Consider the following 17,195-nt stretch of genomic DNA (forward strand, 5'->3'; position numbering starts at 1 on the left):
AGATAGATAAGTGAAATACAGCTTTGTGTGGTACATGACAAAAGAAGTGTTAGGAAGTCAGTTTCTCACCAGAACATACAAATTAACAATACAGATGTCACCATTTTATTAAGACAGTCACTGACAGTTTGTAAAAAAGAAAAAACCAAAACAAACATTCTAACATACATAAAAACTTCAAGGCCAGAAAGAGCCAAGGAACTGAAACAGCTTTCCTCCCTGCCCACCCCCCCTCCCCCAGATACTGCAATACAAACTTCAGTTTGTTTAATTTAAATTGGCTTAATCTTGAAATGTAGTCCAATAAGACTGAAGACTAGACACTTAAGGTCCTGGACCAGGTAGTAGAACACTCTCAAGCCTTCTGGATCCCTGCAGTGCACAACAGAAGGAAGGGGAAAAAAAAAGTTAGATTGATGTTCTAAGAGACCAGTTTATAGAACTAACCTATTAAAAACCAACAAAGCCTATACAGAGACTTTTCAGAAGTCATCTTAGACATTAACAGATTTGTTTCATCCTGCATGGACTGATAAAAACATTCTACAATTCAAGTTTGCAAGTTGTAAGTCTTGACAAAATGTGTGTTTTTATCGCGAAAACAAGTAGTAACATCACTTTGGATTTACAAAGCACAATATCCAGTATTTTCAGCTGAGCTGAACTACAGAAGTCTTGGTTCCCCCCAAGGACACTGGTGTGGACAGGCCAGTGCGGGTTCAGTTCAGACTCTGCCTGTGCCTGACTGGTTCCTGCAGGCAGGTTACCTGCTGGAGAGTTTGAAAATACAGCGTGTAATGACACAGTCTCAAAGCATTTGGTTCATTAGGTGGGAACACAGAGCACTTGTGCCCTCATACTTTGAAACAATATAAAATACAAGTACCTCGTAACCAGCAACTTTTAATATAAATTATGACATAAAACGAACAGCAACATAAAAAAGCAGAGTACGTACTTTGACTGATTTACATCAATAAGCGAACCTATTTTTGACGTGGTAAAGGAGATGTGCTCATCACCGATTACTATTTCAAGCTCCTGAAAAGTAAAATATTATAGGAAGTCAAACTACCACTTTGTGGTAAGAAATAATTAAGTACTGAGAGGATGTTTTTTCCTGTTTTATTACAAAGGTTTTGAATGCAGCAAGTCTGTGAATCATATTAACTCTCACAGCTAAATTGCCTTCAGGCGTTGCACAGGTTTTAAAATAGCATTTGTTTCCTTCTTGGCTAGAAACAATAGGGATCTGAAGAAAAAGTTCAGTGATGCTCTAACAAGCTAACACAGAAAAATTAAAGCAGCAATTAGAAAAGACCCTGTTCACCAACCTGCCGGCCAACTCTGTCCGGAGGAGGCCACAGAGCGTCGTCTTCTTTGGTGATCTCGCTGTCGTCGATTATTCTCTTCAGCTCCTCCATCACGCTCTTGTGCACATAGGCCTACGAACGACACCCGGCATGACCGCCCGGCCCGGGCCGCGCTGCCCGGCGAGCTGCGGGCACAGCCCGCCCCGGGCGCCCGGCCCCGCTCCCTCACCTCCTTCCGGATCATCACGTCGTTCTTGTAGTTGCTGTTGTTGGCGTAGCGCAGCTTCCCTGCCCGACACAGACGGACGTTAGAGCCCCGCCGGGCCCGGCCCCGCGTCCTCCCGGCAGCGCAGAGCGCGGGCCCCGCCGCCCCCCACCCGCCCGGTCCCGCCCGGCTCTCACCGTCGGGCCGGAACTCGAACTCGAGGAACTCGTGGCCGAACTTGCCCTTGTGCCCCACGTAGTACCGCAGGTAGAAGTCGCTCGCCATGGTCCCGCCACCGCCCCGGCATGCACCGCGGTGGCGCGGGCCAAGCGCGTCACGGCGGGAACGGCGGCGGTTGCGGCCGCCCCCTGGCGGGCGCCGGTGGCTGCAGCAGGGCAGGTGCGGGCGGAGGGGCAGCGCCTCAGGCCAGGCCCGGCCCGGACGCGCCGAGTCACCGGGCGGCACGAAGCGGTGCAGGTGAGGAGCGCCGCCTCACGGGCTGCCCGCCTTCCCCGGGACAAAGGCCGGTGCCTGCGGCAGGGGGTTATGTTTGCAATGTCTGACAGAAAAAAGTCACCCTATTGCCCGATTATCGCATCCGCTGTCCCCGCACCGCTGCTGCGGCGGGGACGGCTCGGGTGCCGGTGCTGAGGCACAGAACGGGCCGAAGCCCGTGCCGGTGTTGGTCCGTCACCGGTGAGGGGCACGCCGCATGCTTTGCCCTGAAACTTGGGATTTATTTTTTCTTCTGGGTGGAAAATGAATATTTCCTACTTAAACCACAGAATCACAGAATGGTTGGGCTGGAAAGGACCTCTGGAGATCATCCAGTCCAACCCGCCCACTTGTTCCTAATAAAGGCTCGCTTGTAATATTTAGACGTAACTAATAAAAGAAAGCTGAGGTCCAGTTAGCCTTTTGTTATGAGTCCGGATATTAGCATGTAGTGTTACTGTGCTAGAATTTGGAGCTCTTTGTGCCTCGCTGGGACGAAGGCTGTAACCCCGCCGAGCTCCTGGGCTGGGTTTGCCCCCAGCGCACCCGGTGCCTCCCCACTGGTACCAGAAGGGAACATTTTACGAAAGGGGCGCGTCTCCTGCTATTTCTCTCAACAGTTCCCCAAAGAGCAAGGAGGTCGATGACTGAAGCCTGAGACTGGTGGCAATATCGACCTCCTTGCTCTTTGGGGAACTGTTGAGAGAAATAGCAGGAGACGCGCCCCTTTCGTAAAATGTTCCCTTCTGAAAGAAAAAAAAATTAGAAATGAGGTGTCTCATGCTCATCACTAGAAGGGACACTTTTTATTGAGGGCACTGAATGGGGGAGGACATTTTGTGCTGTGGTAGCACTGAAAATGAATTTTACGCTGATGAAGTTAATTTCATTCAGGTGGTGCTGCATCATGTCCCAGGTGTAGGCAGTAATTACAGGGCTACCGAAGCTCACTGCTTGCTTAGAGTTATAGCAGGGTTAAGTCTGGCAGTATTTACTGTTACAAACTGAGTGGAAATTGCTGAACTGCTTCCAGATCTAATCTGTCCATGAAAAGAACACAGTCTTTGGTATGGTATTGTGTAAATAATCAAATAAACCTTTTGATCACAGTTAATTCTGCATGGAGGAAAGCCCTAGGTGTTCACATCTGGACATCATTCGTATGTAAACTGACTAAACTCCCCATTGACAGGTCATATTTGGCTGTAGTTTGTTTTTCAGGAGCCCTGTATGTTTTGTGATCTAGCTTCCTCTTCTGACTCTGTAGGAGCTCTAAGTTTTCACTAGTATAGTCAAAACCAAACAATGTTTGGATTTGTGGTTGATTTCTTTTACCATGAATTGTTACAGTGACAGGCAATACAGTTTTTTTCTGGAAAAATAGGAATAGGCACTCATAAATTAGGGTTAAGTAGCTACTTTCGACATATTTTAGGACTTCATTGGATTAAAATAGTGGAGCAAAGAAAGTGCCTTGTTTAACTGAAATTACTATTTGCTTGGACCTAAAGACACTATTCACTGAGCACATGCAAAATAAAGAACAATTTATTATATACTCACCAAGAGTGAGAAAAGAAAATAAAAAGATAGGTAGAGAGAGGTGAAATATTGAAGGCTCACTCTTGAACAGCTAATGAACTCATTCACTGTGTGCTAATAGGTCAAGCTCCTTTTCCTCTGCCTAAGTTAGACGTGCTTTTCCCAAGGGAATTGGAGGATATTGAGAGACAATGATCAGTAGTCTGGAGAATCTATTTATGAATAAAGATTAAAAACGAAATACGTACAACTCAGCTAAATTATGAAGTACAACACTCTTCAGTCTGATATGGCAGTACTCATTGCATTTGTATTGGAGTTTGATTGTTCAGTATGATGTGGCTTGTGACACGCTGTGATGTACTATGTCTGCTCGGATTAAATGTAATCCTTACCTGTAGTTAGAAGTTAATGGAACGACATCTTCAGAGTTCTGCCAGATGTCATTACAAAAGTAAAGACATCTTTAGAAGTCAGAGTTTTTTCTATAGAAAATCAGAATTATGATTCATTTTGAACCAAACTCCACAGAAGCACCTCAGAAGGTGTCAATGAAACAAGACAGAAGTTTCGTGAACTGAAATGACATTTGGTTAAAGATGTTCACTAAAGAAACTAAAGGGTTTTTCTTTAAATTTCGGAGTTTAAGAGTGTAAATTTTAATATAAATGTTAAACCACTTTTCTTCTTGCATTTACATTGTGGTTAGGAATACTGGGGATATTAAATCTGGCCGGGTTTCACTGGAAAAGGTATTTGACTTCAGAACATATATGAGTCTTTTCTGTTCACAGCTGAGATGCTTGGAGGCAAAGACAGAACTTTAATGAAAAGCTGACCTGCACAAGGCAGTTAGTGTATGCACTTTGCCTGGATTTACATCTAGTTTCCTTCTCATGGTTAAGTGACTGGCACATGTGCACGATACATACTACACTCTCTCCTCTTTAACAAATACTGAGGTTACACTAATCCAACTGAATGACTTTCCGTAAGCCTCATAGACTCTGGTTTACAGCTTCCTAACGTTCAGTCTCTTTGGGTGCCATATTCCCACTAAAGCAGTTAGGGTAAGAAAGACCTCAACTTCTGTGAATCTAAAAAGTTAGTAATTACCCTGTTCTGCATATTAATCCTAAGTGTGTGCATAAGCTCAGTATTTTGCAGGAAATGTTGGGAGTCCTTTTTTTCTGTTAAAAGTAAACTGGAGTTGTAGTCTCTCACAGCATGTAAGGATCAAACATGTTTTTTTATTTTATTTTTTCCTGAGTTATTCCATGTAAAAAAGATCTAGTGTGGTTATATTGCCTTATTCTGTTACTGTCTATCCACTTCAAGCACTTACAGGGAGTCAGCGTGTTTCATTGCCGTTCATCTGTCCAGTAAGAAGCACTTTCATTGCCACTCCATGTATAGTGTGAATCTTTTTTTAAATAGTATTGTATTTTATAGGTGTATTGTTATACTGTTATAGTGTTATACTATTGTTATATTTTGAGTTTTTCTGCAGTCCTCTTACAATTTAAATGGCTATAGATAAGTATCAAAAGTGTATTCATTCAAGAAAAAGTGTTCTTTTGGAATCTCAAAGGGCTCTTCATAGTTAAAAATCACGGATTTCTTGGCCATAGTTTCCTGGGTTTAGGCAGACTCTTGGTAGTAGCTGTATAAATGTGAAAAAGGATTCATTATTTTTAATATCTTAGGGCTTGAATATCCACAGCTGCATTCTGCATTCTTTATGAATTTCCATTCTATAAAATATCTGAAAGTTGGCGCTTCTGTAGAAGAGTCCTGCTAATTCAGCAATAGCTAACAATTGCTTTCTTAACATTTCCAGGTAGTGCAAAGAAATTTAAACATGAGCCTAAAAAAAGTAACATTCATATTTATACCAGATTGAAGGATTTTTTTGCAGAACTATTACCCTGCTTATTATATGAACTTGGTTGTCCAATCTAAAGGTAATACCAGGTATAAACTTTGTATGTTCCTCTTAAGTACTATCTGGTTTGACTTCAAGTTCAGAGGGTTTTTTGTTTGGTTGGTTGTGGTTTTGTTGGTTGGTAGGTTGGTTTTTGTGAGAGAATGACTCTACTGTAATTGCCTAAATTGTTTTATGAGCCTTTTCAGGAATATCAGTGCTTAATGCATTGTTGTTTAAATTACTGAGTTGGAAGGAAGAGCAAACTGGAATATGAGTTATCCTGAGAACCTGCATTTAAATTCATCTGGGAGGTGTCAGCTGTCTTTGAGTTCTGTATACTAATACTAACATATTTTATGACGAGTGCATATTGTGGGTGAGATAAAAATGGTTTTTTTACTGTGTGTATATTAGCTTTTTGTCTTCTTAAAATAGATGTCATGTTTGATGGCATTACAATAGATAACATTTTGCTACCAGAGTGGTGTTTGGGTTATCTTGACATATTTATAATCAAAAGGCACGCCACGCTTGAATGCATTGGCCTAGGGTTGTGTTTGTGAAAGACAGAAATGTGTGAATTGTAGTTCTTTTCATTCTGCTTAGCAGCATGTACAAACAGTAATTGTTCTGTCTCTGAAGAAAACAGCGGTATAAATCCACATTTTTAGCATTACAGAAACACTGTAATGTAACAATGTGCATATATAATCTTGATACTGATATTGCTTTATAAGGTGGGGTTTGTTGTTGTTTTAAGAAGAGCAAAATTCACATGATTTAAACTTCTGACCTACGGGGAGCAGGTATCTATGGGACTTGGCGAAACAGGAGAAATCAGGTAAACATGCTCTGAGTATGTCTCTTTTTTTTTTTTTCCCTCATGTCTGGCAGAAAACTAATAAATAAACCTACTTTGGATCCCTAATTTAACTTAGTTTTAAGGTTGCAAGATATGTGAGTTATTTGTATTTTTCTGAAAACCTGCTTATGCCATTGAAATAGTTGTATTTCTGCTATTTTTTTTCTTGTCACTAGAAATGTTGAACACTTTGGAGAACTGGGTGACAGAATTTTTTTCACAAATTCCAAATAAGACAGGTAGTCTGATATTTTTCAAATGTGTAGCTTGTGAAACTGTTCTAAACATGCAGAATTTAATGCAGTTGCTTTTCCTTTAATTCTTCATGATTCCCTTATCAAAGAAACTACTTTCACTGACTAAATTAAGACAAAATAATCTTTGGAAGTTAATAAATTCATAATTTTTTAAAAAATGTATTTGATAGCATTTAATGTATTCTGTGGTGTGGATCTTGACTTTGCATGTATATCCCTGTTATATCTGTGTTACTTCTTTAGTTGCTGAGAAGAGTGTTATATTCTAGTTCTGAAGAATATTAATTCCTACGTCTCTGCACTGTGTGAAAGATAATTAGTATCAAAATATAGCTGAGTCAGGAGTCCGGTGTGGCTGCTGGAGACAAACTGACTGTGGGTTTCTATGTCAGTACTAAGCTATGCATCGTGATGTGCTGTTTAGAAAAGACATCACGTTTGGTATCTTTAGATTGCATTATGGATAAGTTTTATCTACTTGGTTAAAATTACAGCTCTGTAAGAAGTAGCATCTACTGTTTTGGTGCCACATAAAGTGACGTTACTGCTGTCTGAGGTGAGGTTTTCCCTGCTGCGCTGTGCCGCTGTTGCCAGCTACCGACTGAAGGATGTTCTTTGCAAACGCACATCCCTGCTTGCAAGACAATAATCGCTGAAGATGACTAAGTAAACAGAAATGTGGTGTATTGACATCTGTCTTACAAGAAAAAAACTCCTAAGCCTAGCACAGACTCAGATGTGTAAATGAGTGTCTGAAAAGGAGAAGGATTAATGGAAATTAATAGAAAACAGGGCTGGGAGGGGCTGTCACAGTTGCCCTGTTCATCCCCTTGTCCCCATACAAAGATCAGCTCTCCTTCATGTGAATCTTTTTGTGAATTCTAATGAAGCTTTTTGATTTTGATTGCTTTTGATTCTCTGCTTTTTCTCTAGATTGTTTTTGTAGCAAATACAACTTTATCATGTAATTTACTTTCTCATGTGAAAAGTCAGCCCCCCTATAAATCTGTTTGGTTCTAACCTGTTTGGTTTGGCAATGCTAGAAGTCCAGTGTATTAGAACTGCTAGCCTTGAGGAGTAACAGGGGTGCAGTACAGATGAATCCACCTCATTAGAGTTTATTTCCACAAACAACTCTAGAAAATAAATATTACTGATTTAAATTGGGTGTTTTGTCGTGGTAGAATTGTGGCTTCAACTTACAGAAAATATTATTTGCTCTTATTTAAAAAATAGATGTGTGTTAATTCTCACTTCAAAATTTTGCAGAGATATTTATGAGGGCTGACATGGAGAGGCTTGTCTCCAGTGCCAGGTTTCTTCTGAGATGCAGAAAGAATCTGGCACAACTTGACAGGAGTTAGTGTTCGTAAATTGTCCTCCAAGTTGTTCCCCAAAATGTTAATATTATATAAGAAAGAGGTATCTTATGTCACTGCATGTTTCAAGCTCTTCATTTAGAAATTAGCCAAGTGCTGTATTTCTGTGGAAGCTTATTTTGTTTAAACAAATCTCCCAAGCTCTTGGAAGGTGCCCCAAGTGGTATTTATTTAACCTTTATTTAACCTTTAGCCCATGACCTTCCCATAGGGGCGGGTTATGTCTACAAAAGGGCTGTATGTCTGTGGAAATAATCAAAGGAGTGTTGAACATTTTACCTCTTTGCTTGGAATGTCCAGGTTCTGGTCCATGTCACTTGAAAGGGGATAGTAGTTGTGTTGAGCTGCTCAAGATGATACTTCAGACCTGGGCTACTAAGCAACTTTTGCTTGCTTCCATGTGGCCTTGCTTTGTCTTCAATAGACATTGTACTATTTTTTTTTTCTTTTATTTGTAGTGGTTTACCAGAAGTTTTGATCATCTGACAGAGCCTGTTGACACACCATAATTTCACAAACTTTACAGCGGTGAGAGAGCTGGGGCAGTGCACGTATGACAGAAACTTTTTAATTTTACCTTTAGAGACATGCTTATGCTACTCTGAATGGACCCTATATTCTCTGGTACGCTTTGACAAGAAGCTGAATTGAATTTTATTTATTTGTAACATCGTAACATTAATTTCTGCATACCTTTTTATTGGTTTTGCATCTCGTTTTTCCTCATGCTTATCATCTCCTCTAAACAGCCCATGTTCTTCCAGCATCTTTGATGCTGATATTTAGCTCTTTGCTTTTCCCTTATTCTATAAAGAAGGAAATTAGTCTAGTAGATCAGGAGATCCAGACATAAGGGTTCATTAGCAAAAGGTAGAGAGACCTCTGGCATGTCCTGTTTTCTCACAGAAAACTGCCAGGCCTTACTCGTCCCCTGCAGGCATCAGATTTTCCACTCTTTACAGCCATTTGAAAACTTATGTCAGGAAAAATACATTGCTTTCTTTTCACATAGGTAATTGTACCTTTGGGCAGCCTTTGATCTGTGGATGCAAAAGTACCATCCATTGCCTGTGCAATCCTGATTTGTTAAACCTTTGTGTGATTTTCAGGGATCCCTAGCAAGATGCAGACAAACCCTCAACTTTCAAGACAGCCCTTGCAGATAGACTTGATGTGCAGGTGATGTGCTGAATTCATTCAGGGTTGCCATGGCAACCATTTTCTTCTTTATCCAGAAAAAGACTGCTTTATCAGTAAATGCGCCCTTTCACAGTACCCTGTGACTTTTGTTCAGGGCTCTCATAGCTATTAGAAGCGATAGATAGGTGGGCCCTGGAATCAGCAGTGTCGTAGGTCCCTTATGCATCTTTGCTCACTAATGCTCTTTATCCTTCATCTTTAAATATACCAGTATTTTTTCCCTCCACCTTCTCTACTGCATGGGGGCATATAATTTCAGATTCTGGGTTTTGAGCACTGTTATTTTATAGCGAGGAGATATAATTCTCAGTCCTGCTGTTCTCCTGTCCACTTTCCCTGATCTCACAGAGTTCTTGGTCATCTTTTCCAAGAGTCTACTTTGTTGTGCATAACTGCTTTCCTGCCCCTAGGAGCCATCAGCTTGGTTCTATTTCACGTCACTGGCAATTTTTCAGTGATAAAAAAGAAAATAGGAGGATGGAAACCCAAGCCAAGGTGAAAATGATGAGACTGACTGTAATAAACTAATCCCCTTCCAGAAGCGAAGGAGATATTTCTCTGTGTGTAGATCTCATAACAAAGTGATTTTATTCTCTCTCAGAAAGTTATTCTTGATTTCCAGTCAGTCAGGATTACTGTGACTCTAAGTCTATCCCATTAAACCATGGGGCTGGTGCATAAGCAGTACCTATTGACAACGGTTTTATGGAGTGGTGGATGGCAGCTTAATGAATTTATGTAAATATTTTTATATATTTCGCATACTCAAGTGCATATGCATATGTTTTTTTCTACATCAAATAAAATATCTTGTTCACAGATGGCTCTTGGGATTAAAAGGATTTGAAATAATAACACATTTCTATTTTCAATGAATAAACCTATTTTGCAGTTATCCCAGTCAGCAGCATCCATCTGGTGAACATTACTTAGGCACTGCCCCCACAAGAGAAAAATCACAGGTAAACTGATGCTTAGACTATATTTACACTAATTATGTAATTATCATTAATTTATATAGTATTTTGATTTCATACTGTCTATAATCGTGTAGAGAATTTAATAAATGATCAAGACCTCATCTCATGGTAATACCACAGAAAAGGATAATTTCAGGAAATATATTTTGTGCTTCTGATTCTTGGAGAACAGTATAAAAAAATGCTATCAGTATTGGGTATAATACCTCAGTATTGACATAATGGATATAATATCCCATAAACATATCTCACTTTTAATGATCTTCATTGTTCAGAATCATTGTAGGATCCTGAGGAGATGCAAGATCTGGGTTGGATGGACAGTCACATCCCAGCCTTTGAGGCTTGCTAGTCTGTGTGGTCTTTGACCAGCTTTGAGGGAGATGTTACCTGCAGAAGCTCCTGTGTTGAGGTTAGGAAAGGTGTGCATGTTTTCCCCTCCATGGTCACCCAAAACTCTGATTTAGGAAGAACAAAAGAGGTTGAATGCTTGCCCAATCGTTTTGCATCCTGCAGTGGAATAAGAAAGGTCAGGCAATAACTTAGGTTCAAAAACCAGACTTCAGCAGAATGGGTTTGGTTTATTTAATAGTAAAGAAAAGGTCATGTCTTTTGTTCTTTTATTCTCACATAAATTGATTTTGTAAAGTTGAAGTTGGTTTATCACTGTTTGTGTTCTATGGCTTTGTTATTCAGTACTGGAGAAAAGGTCATCTTCTTAGTGGGTACCTGATATTCCATGGTCCATTAAAACTGCATTATTTCTGCTGAAGTTGAAGTTCTTTTTTTTTTCTTGCATTTTTTTCTCCTAACTTCACATGTCCCAAGTCAACCCAGGTCCAGCTGGGTACTTTGTCATGCAGTCTAGTATATCAAAGGTACCTGCATATGATTATATCTTTGTTTTATTTGGGTTATAGAAACTTGAATGTCTTGGCTGTGATAGCCTGATATGCCATTTAGATTCACGTAGATTTTTTTCATGTTTTGGTCACTATGCACTTTAATATCTTTCCTTAGAGGAGTGAACCACATTATTTGTCTCTAAGTGTTAGTAGAAGACAGTGACTGAGTATTGCCATTTTTATTGTTTCATTGACCTCTAACTTCTCAACATGAAGTTGCTCTAAGAACTGAAAGCCTTTCTAACAATTCCATCTATTTCCTCTTTTTTTAAAAAAAAATAAACCCTCCCTGATTTCTAGTAGAGATCTAACTAAGAAAATATGAGGACATCTCTGGAGTCCAACTCACAACCCCAGGCAGTGCTACAGGCTCAGGGAGGAGTGGCTGGGAAGCTGCCTGGTGGAAAAGGACCTGGAGGTGTTGGTGGACAGCACCTGAACATGAGCCAGCAGTGTGCCCAGGTGGCCAAAAAGGCCAACAGCATCCTGGCTTGTATCAGCACTAGTGTGGCCAGCAGGACCAGGGCAGTGACCATCCCACTGTGCTGGGCACTGGTGAGGCTGCACCTCGAATCCTGTGTTCAGTTCTGGGTCTCTCACTACAAGAAAGACCTTGAGGTGCTGGAGAGATTTCAGAGAAGGGCAACGAAGCTGGTGAGGGGCTGGAGCACAAGTGTGATGGGGAGCGGCTGAGGGAGCTGGGGGTTCAGCCTGGAGAACAGGAGCTGAGGGGAGACCTTATCGCTGTCTGAACTGCCTGAAAGGAGCTTGTAGCATGGAGGGGGTTGGTCTCTTCCCCCAAGTAACAAGTGACAGGACAAGAGGAAATGGCCTCAAGTTGCGCCAGGGGAGGTTTAGATTGGATATCAGGAAACATTTCATCCCATAAAGTGTTGTCAGGCATTGGAGCAGGCTGCCCAGGGCAGTGGTGGAGTCACCATCCCTGGAGGGGTTTAAAAGTTTTAGTGGTGGATTTGGCAGTGTTAGGTTAACAGTTGGACTCGATCTTAAAGGTCTTTTCCAATCTAAATGATTCTGTGATTCTATGAAAGCTTCTGGGAGGAAGGAATCAGTTTGGGGCTTGCAAAACTGGTAGTAGTTCAAAATAAAACCAAAAAAGTCAGAAACCCCAGCCTAAAACCTTGTGACCCTTCCTTCTCTTTATATTTTCTCTGTATACTTGGAAAATACTATCTGGATTCACAGAGGCACAAACAAAATAAAACTATATTACCATTATTAATACAATGATATTCTGTAGGATGGCACTTTAGTTCCTGTTAGAAGCTTTTTAATGTGGCATTTATATAAGAGGATTTTTTGTTATTTTTGGAGGCTTTTTTATTGCTTTTGTCATAGAGGGGTAATACAGGTGTCTATTACGATAATGGCAACAGATAAAGACATTATTCCAGTCTTGAGCAATTTACAAACTGAATAAACATTACATCTTTTTTCACCAGAGGGGTGGCTTTTTCTGTTTTTAATGCAAAGTGACTACAATTCCACGTTCGCTTCAGTTTTAAATGTAGTTCAAAGTACGCAAGTTGGCGAAAAAGCGGAACAGTCTAGAGGAAAAGTATCTGCATACTGGAATTAAAGCTGACAGTGTTTGTTGTTGATTTTTTCCTTTTTTTTTTCTTTTTTCTTTTTCTTTTTTCCTTTTCTTTTTCTTTTTTCTTTTTCTTTTTCCCTTTTTTCCTCTTTTCTTATTTTTTATTTTTCCTTGTTATTTTTTCTTTTCTTTTTTCTTCTTTTTTCTTCTTTTTTCTTTTTTTCTTATTTCTTATTTCTTCTTTTTTCTTTTTTCCTTTTTTCCTTTCTCTCTTTTCTCTTTTTTATTTTATTTTTTTTTTCTCTTTCTTCCTTCCCCACTACTTATGTACATTTTCACCTGATTTCTTCACAGGTCTGCAGAGAGGTAAGAATAGCTCTCTGTAATCTGCCTTGTGGACCAAGACAGAAAATTAAATCTGTGATAAAGTAATGCCAATTAAAATGTCCAGTGCAGATTAAAATACAGACTTCCTTTCTTTCATTTAATTTTCTCTGTATCTGTGTAATTATTTTTTGAGGAGGTAGGAGATAGCATATTTTTGCAGGAGAAAGGAAATGCATTTTAGGTGGAGCTGGCTCAATATGCAAGTAGCTTATAACCCCTCTGGTAATCAGAAATACCCGCTAGAACAGAAAACAATCGGAGCCTCTGCTGGGACAGAGCATCAGCTGTGGACAGCACATTCAACCAACTGACCATTCTCCAGCGTGTAGCCGTGGAAGAACTGATACAGAGCAGCAGTGAAGTGTGTGTAGACACACTTATTACACTCTTCTGCTTGTAACTCCATGAATATATCACACTGCCCGCAGCATGGCTGCTACCTTTGATCAAGACTATCTGTTGTATTATAAACAATTGGGAAGTAGTTCTATTGTGAGATCACTAAAGAGCTTCCTGAAAGGGAGAAACATTTATTTGAAATATCTTTAAAAGCCTTAACAGTACAGGTTTTAAATTTTCAATAGAAATGCTTGATTTTAATACTCTGGGGCATTTCATAGTTTTTAGCCATGATGAAAGATTCCTTAAAGTGATAAAATACATTTATACCTATTTCGAGTTTATCATTGCCACTTCCATTTCAGATGAAGTTACGAGGTTTCCAAATGTCTTCTCTGCAGCTACCTCTAACACATTTTTTTTTAGCATTGTTAATATATAGCAAACACATTTTACTGAGAGTTAATGTAGTCCTTGAAAATTAATTATTTATTCAAGGTAGGTGTTATCATTGTATACTCTCGAGAATGGTGCAGGTAATCATACGCTGATACCTTTTTTCTTTTCCTCTGGCATACAAGATTTCTAAGTCTCATGCCAGAAAAATTACAAGACATCCTTGTATATCCTCTAAATGAAAAAAGTAATACCTAATTGTTTCAAGGTCTTAGCCTGAACAACTTCTTGTTTTTAGAACTATTGACTTGAATGTTTGTTTCTTTCCTATGTTGATTCTCACTGTATCTTCCTTTTAAATTTATTTAATGTGGTGCCTCTGGACACCTTGGTAAGCGTCCTCTCTCTGGATCTGTCAGAACCAGCATGTGGAGCTGATGTTGCTGAACTGGAGTGCAAACTGGCGGCTGCAGAGCATGGTTTGGTCATTACAACAGATTCAATCATAAGATACCTGTAAGTACGAACAGCACATTGTCCTTAATAGAGCTCAACAAATCATATGTTGAACATTATTTTCTACATTAGTCAGAAGCCTGAAATGCTTAGGTTTACATTGCAACTCATTAATTCCTATTTTTTCATGGTTTTAAAGAATACAGAGGGAGTAGTATAGTAGAGAACCATGTGCATTGCCAAGAACCTCAAAACTTGTAAGGTTAGTGAGGTGAAGACTTACGGTTTAAGGTGGAGATTTTATGACATTAATTATAAAATGAGTGTGGAGTAAAGAAGGCTAAATACAAAAGCAATTGGTCTTTGACTAAGGCAATGTTTTTTGTCTATAATAAGAAAGAAAATCAAATGAAGATGTTTAAAAATACAGAGGTCTGCTGTGAAATTTATAATGTGACTCTTCTACGAAGGAAATAGTGTTGTCTTTACAACCAGCTCATCACTGGCCATTTGTCTGACTTCAGGTTTACTCCAGCAGTCTTTGATGTGATTAAAGAGGAACTAAAAAAGACTTCAGTAAACTTATCAAATCAGAGGTGTTAGCCAAATGAGTGTCAGTGGGGAAAGGCTTAATTTTAGGGTAGAGGTAGAAAAAAAAAGCAATCATCTTTGTTCTTCCTGTGTTGTCATAGTAGCGTAAAGTAGTGGCTTGAGGAGCTGCCTGTCTTTTTATCAGAAATTACCGTGCAGTTCTTTGCATAGTCTTGTTGAATATAGTGAATGCCAGCACAATAATTATATGTGAGCACAGTTTTCAAACTGCCAAATATTTTTGCTTTCTACTAAGTACTAGTACTAATGATCAGGTGCCAAAGGCTGACACGAATTCACATATAAAAAGTTATCCTGTGTATTTTTTTTCTTATAGTTGCTTGTGTTTCTTCTGTCAGCAGCACCTGTGTGTATGCACTTGAAAGTTAAAATTCCTCCTTAGAGGATTAAATAAGCGTCACCTGGGGTCATTCCCCTCCCAGAGTTCCAGCCCAGCTGCCCTTCACTTCTTTCTAATTGCTCTTGGTCTCAAATTGCTCACATTTCATGCTCTTTCTTTACCAGTTCCCCTCATCCTCTCTGGAAGCAAACTCCCTTTGGACTTTGATTATAATTTGGACTGTTTTTCTTTCTTTTTTAAAAATTTTAGTGGAGAAGAGGAGATACCTGAGGCCTGCTGCTGCAGAGGTGGGGTAAGTAGGAAAAACGGACATTGCCTAAGATCAGTCACAACCAGCAAAATTTCTGCTGGATTCAGAAAGGATAATTGACTGGGGTCAGAGCTGCTCTGTAGCGCAAAAAAGCATGAGGTACCTAGAACCTTCTTCAACAAACTGAGGGAAAACACGTTGCTAAGTCTCTTGAGTAAAGACAGTAGCTAGTACTGCATGAATATAATCTGACATTTTATGTGGTATTTATTCAATCTGATTACATAAATATTCTCATAGCACTGTGTTTTGATTTTTCTTGAAGAAAATGTTAATCAAAATAATCTATGGCTGTAGACTTCTGATGTGCAGGAGCAGCTACAGGTTATTCCTCTTTGGCTTTATTCTTGTTATGAAGGTAGAGTGGAGATATTAAATCAAAGCTCAGGGTATTTTATAGCTTTCCTAGCACTAACAGCTATTGACACTACAAATCATCTTGTCTTCATTAGGATTTGTGCCTTGGATTGACTAACTGAAACTAAGAGGCTTCTGTATACCTGCTGATTAGAAGGCTCTGCTGCAGTATTTAGGATTCAGTCAAGCCTTTTGTAGGCTGCTTTGTAGGTAGCACAAAAGTGCATATGTTCCTCAGGAAGGAGGGAGGTAGCTGTGCATTAATTACAAATATAAATAGTATTATATATTTTTGTTTTGGTTAATATATGAGGGGCTGTTTCACACTCTGCTGTTTGTGTTCCCCTCAGGAAGGTCCAGTTTGCCCCCCTGGCCCATCCCTGCCCTGTTCAGAGAGATTTGCACATACTTGTTCATATTACCTGTAGTAGTTTGCAGTGCAGTCACAATTTAAAGCACAGTCCATCTAGAACCAGTTCGCATGATCACTGCGCAGGGAAAGTGAACTGAATGATAATGATTTTGTAAGCACGGTTCCTATGCACAAGACTTACTAAAATACTTGATGAAATTATGATTTATATCATTTTGCACATGATTATTTTGGGTATTTGTCTTTTGCTTTCCATATGCCAGCCACTGCAGTCTGGTTTGTCACCTTTCTTATCTTGCCAGCTGATGCTTTTCTCCCCTCTCAGTTAATTCAAGATAGTCTTCCCACCTGTGCAGTGGATCCCAAATGAAACCATTTGCTTTTTACGCTTTGATTGTTGGTTTATTGTTTCGAATGGTAACTTGCTGAGAATTTAATGGGGAAGTCCATCCAGGCTGGATTTGTTAGTTTGTTTTAGGCTGGTGTGAGGAGTTTAAGAGAATGTGTTCTTATGGGGTTGCTTGTTTTGAGTATTCCTAACAAATATTAAATGCTTATTGGTGTCTGTATAGGGTGCATTCATGTACTATGGGATACTTAATACTTGGAAAAGTAATGGTTAATATTAAGATAGGTCACAACTCTGACAGGTACATTCGTTACAGTGTACTAGAACTTTTATGGTGTGAGTACCTGTGGCTGCCCTGATATGGTTTTTCAAACAACGCAGTTTCACTTAATAAATATTTTTATTGTAAAATATAAGTGCTTGTGAAGGTTTATCTTCTGTCTTATCCTCTTGCAGAGACATAGATTTACCTGTGTCAATGTCTTCCTAAATCAGTGAGGATTGGGGAATCTGGGGGAAAGTTTAGTGGTTTTAGTCCATTTTTCCTTGACTTGACCGGGCTTGTCTGCGGGGTCTGGAACAGTGTGGCTGTGGTCAAACACCCGTCGCTGTGAGCAGGAGGACATTTTGGCTGAATTCAGGCTGTATTTCAGGTG

General features: G+C 39.7%; 1 protein-coding gene and 1 long non-coding RNA gene across 2 annotated transcripts in view; one reads left to right on the forward strand and one right to left on the reverse strand.

Annotated features, from left to right (window-relative positions):
• Nucleotides 1–111: 111 nt before the first annotated feature.
• On the reverse strand, nucleotides 112–1,803 carry MAGOH (mago homolog, exon junction complex subunit). The gene is made up of 5 exons (XM_065656761.1): nucleotides 1,716–1,803; nucleotides 1,543–1,601; nucleotides 1,335–1,445; nucleotides 959–1,041; nucleotides 112–372 (listed from the first exon to the last, which is right to left on the reverse strand). Exons 1-5 carry the CDS (start codon nucleotides 1,801–1,803, stop codon nucleotides 273–275), a joined length of 441 nt encoding a protein of 146 aa, XP_065512833.1. The 3' UTR covers nucleotides 112–272.
• Nucleotides 1,804–1,910: 107 nt separating this feature from the next.
• Nucleotides 1,911–17,195, forward strand: part of LOC136001473 (uncharacterized) — a 30,220-nt gene continuing 14,935 nt past the window's right edge. The window contains exons 1-3 of the long non-coding RNA XR_010607803.1: nucleotides 1,911–1,995; nucleotides 14,162–14,258; nucleotides 15,400–15,442. This is a non-coding gene — a long non-coding RNA (uncharacterized LOC136001473). The remainder of the gene's footprint in view (nucleotides 1,996–14,161; nucleotides 14,259–15,399; nucleotides 15,443–17,195) is intronic.

The sequence above is a fragment of the Caloenas nicobarica genome, chromosome Z, assembly GCF_036013445.1.
Source record: "Caloenas nicobarica isolate bCalNic1 chromosome Z, bCalNic1.hap1, whole genome shotgun sequence".
Lineage (NCBI taxonomy): Eukaryota > Metazoa > Chordata > Aves > Columbiformes > Columbidae > Caloenas > Caloenas nicobarica.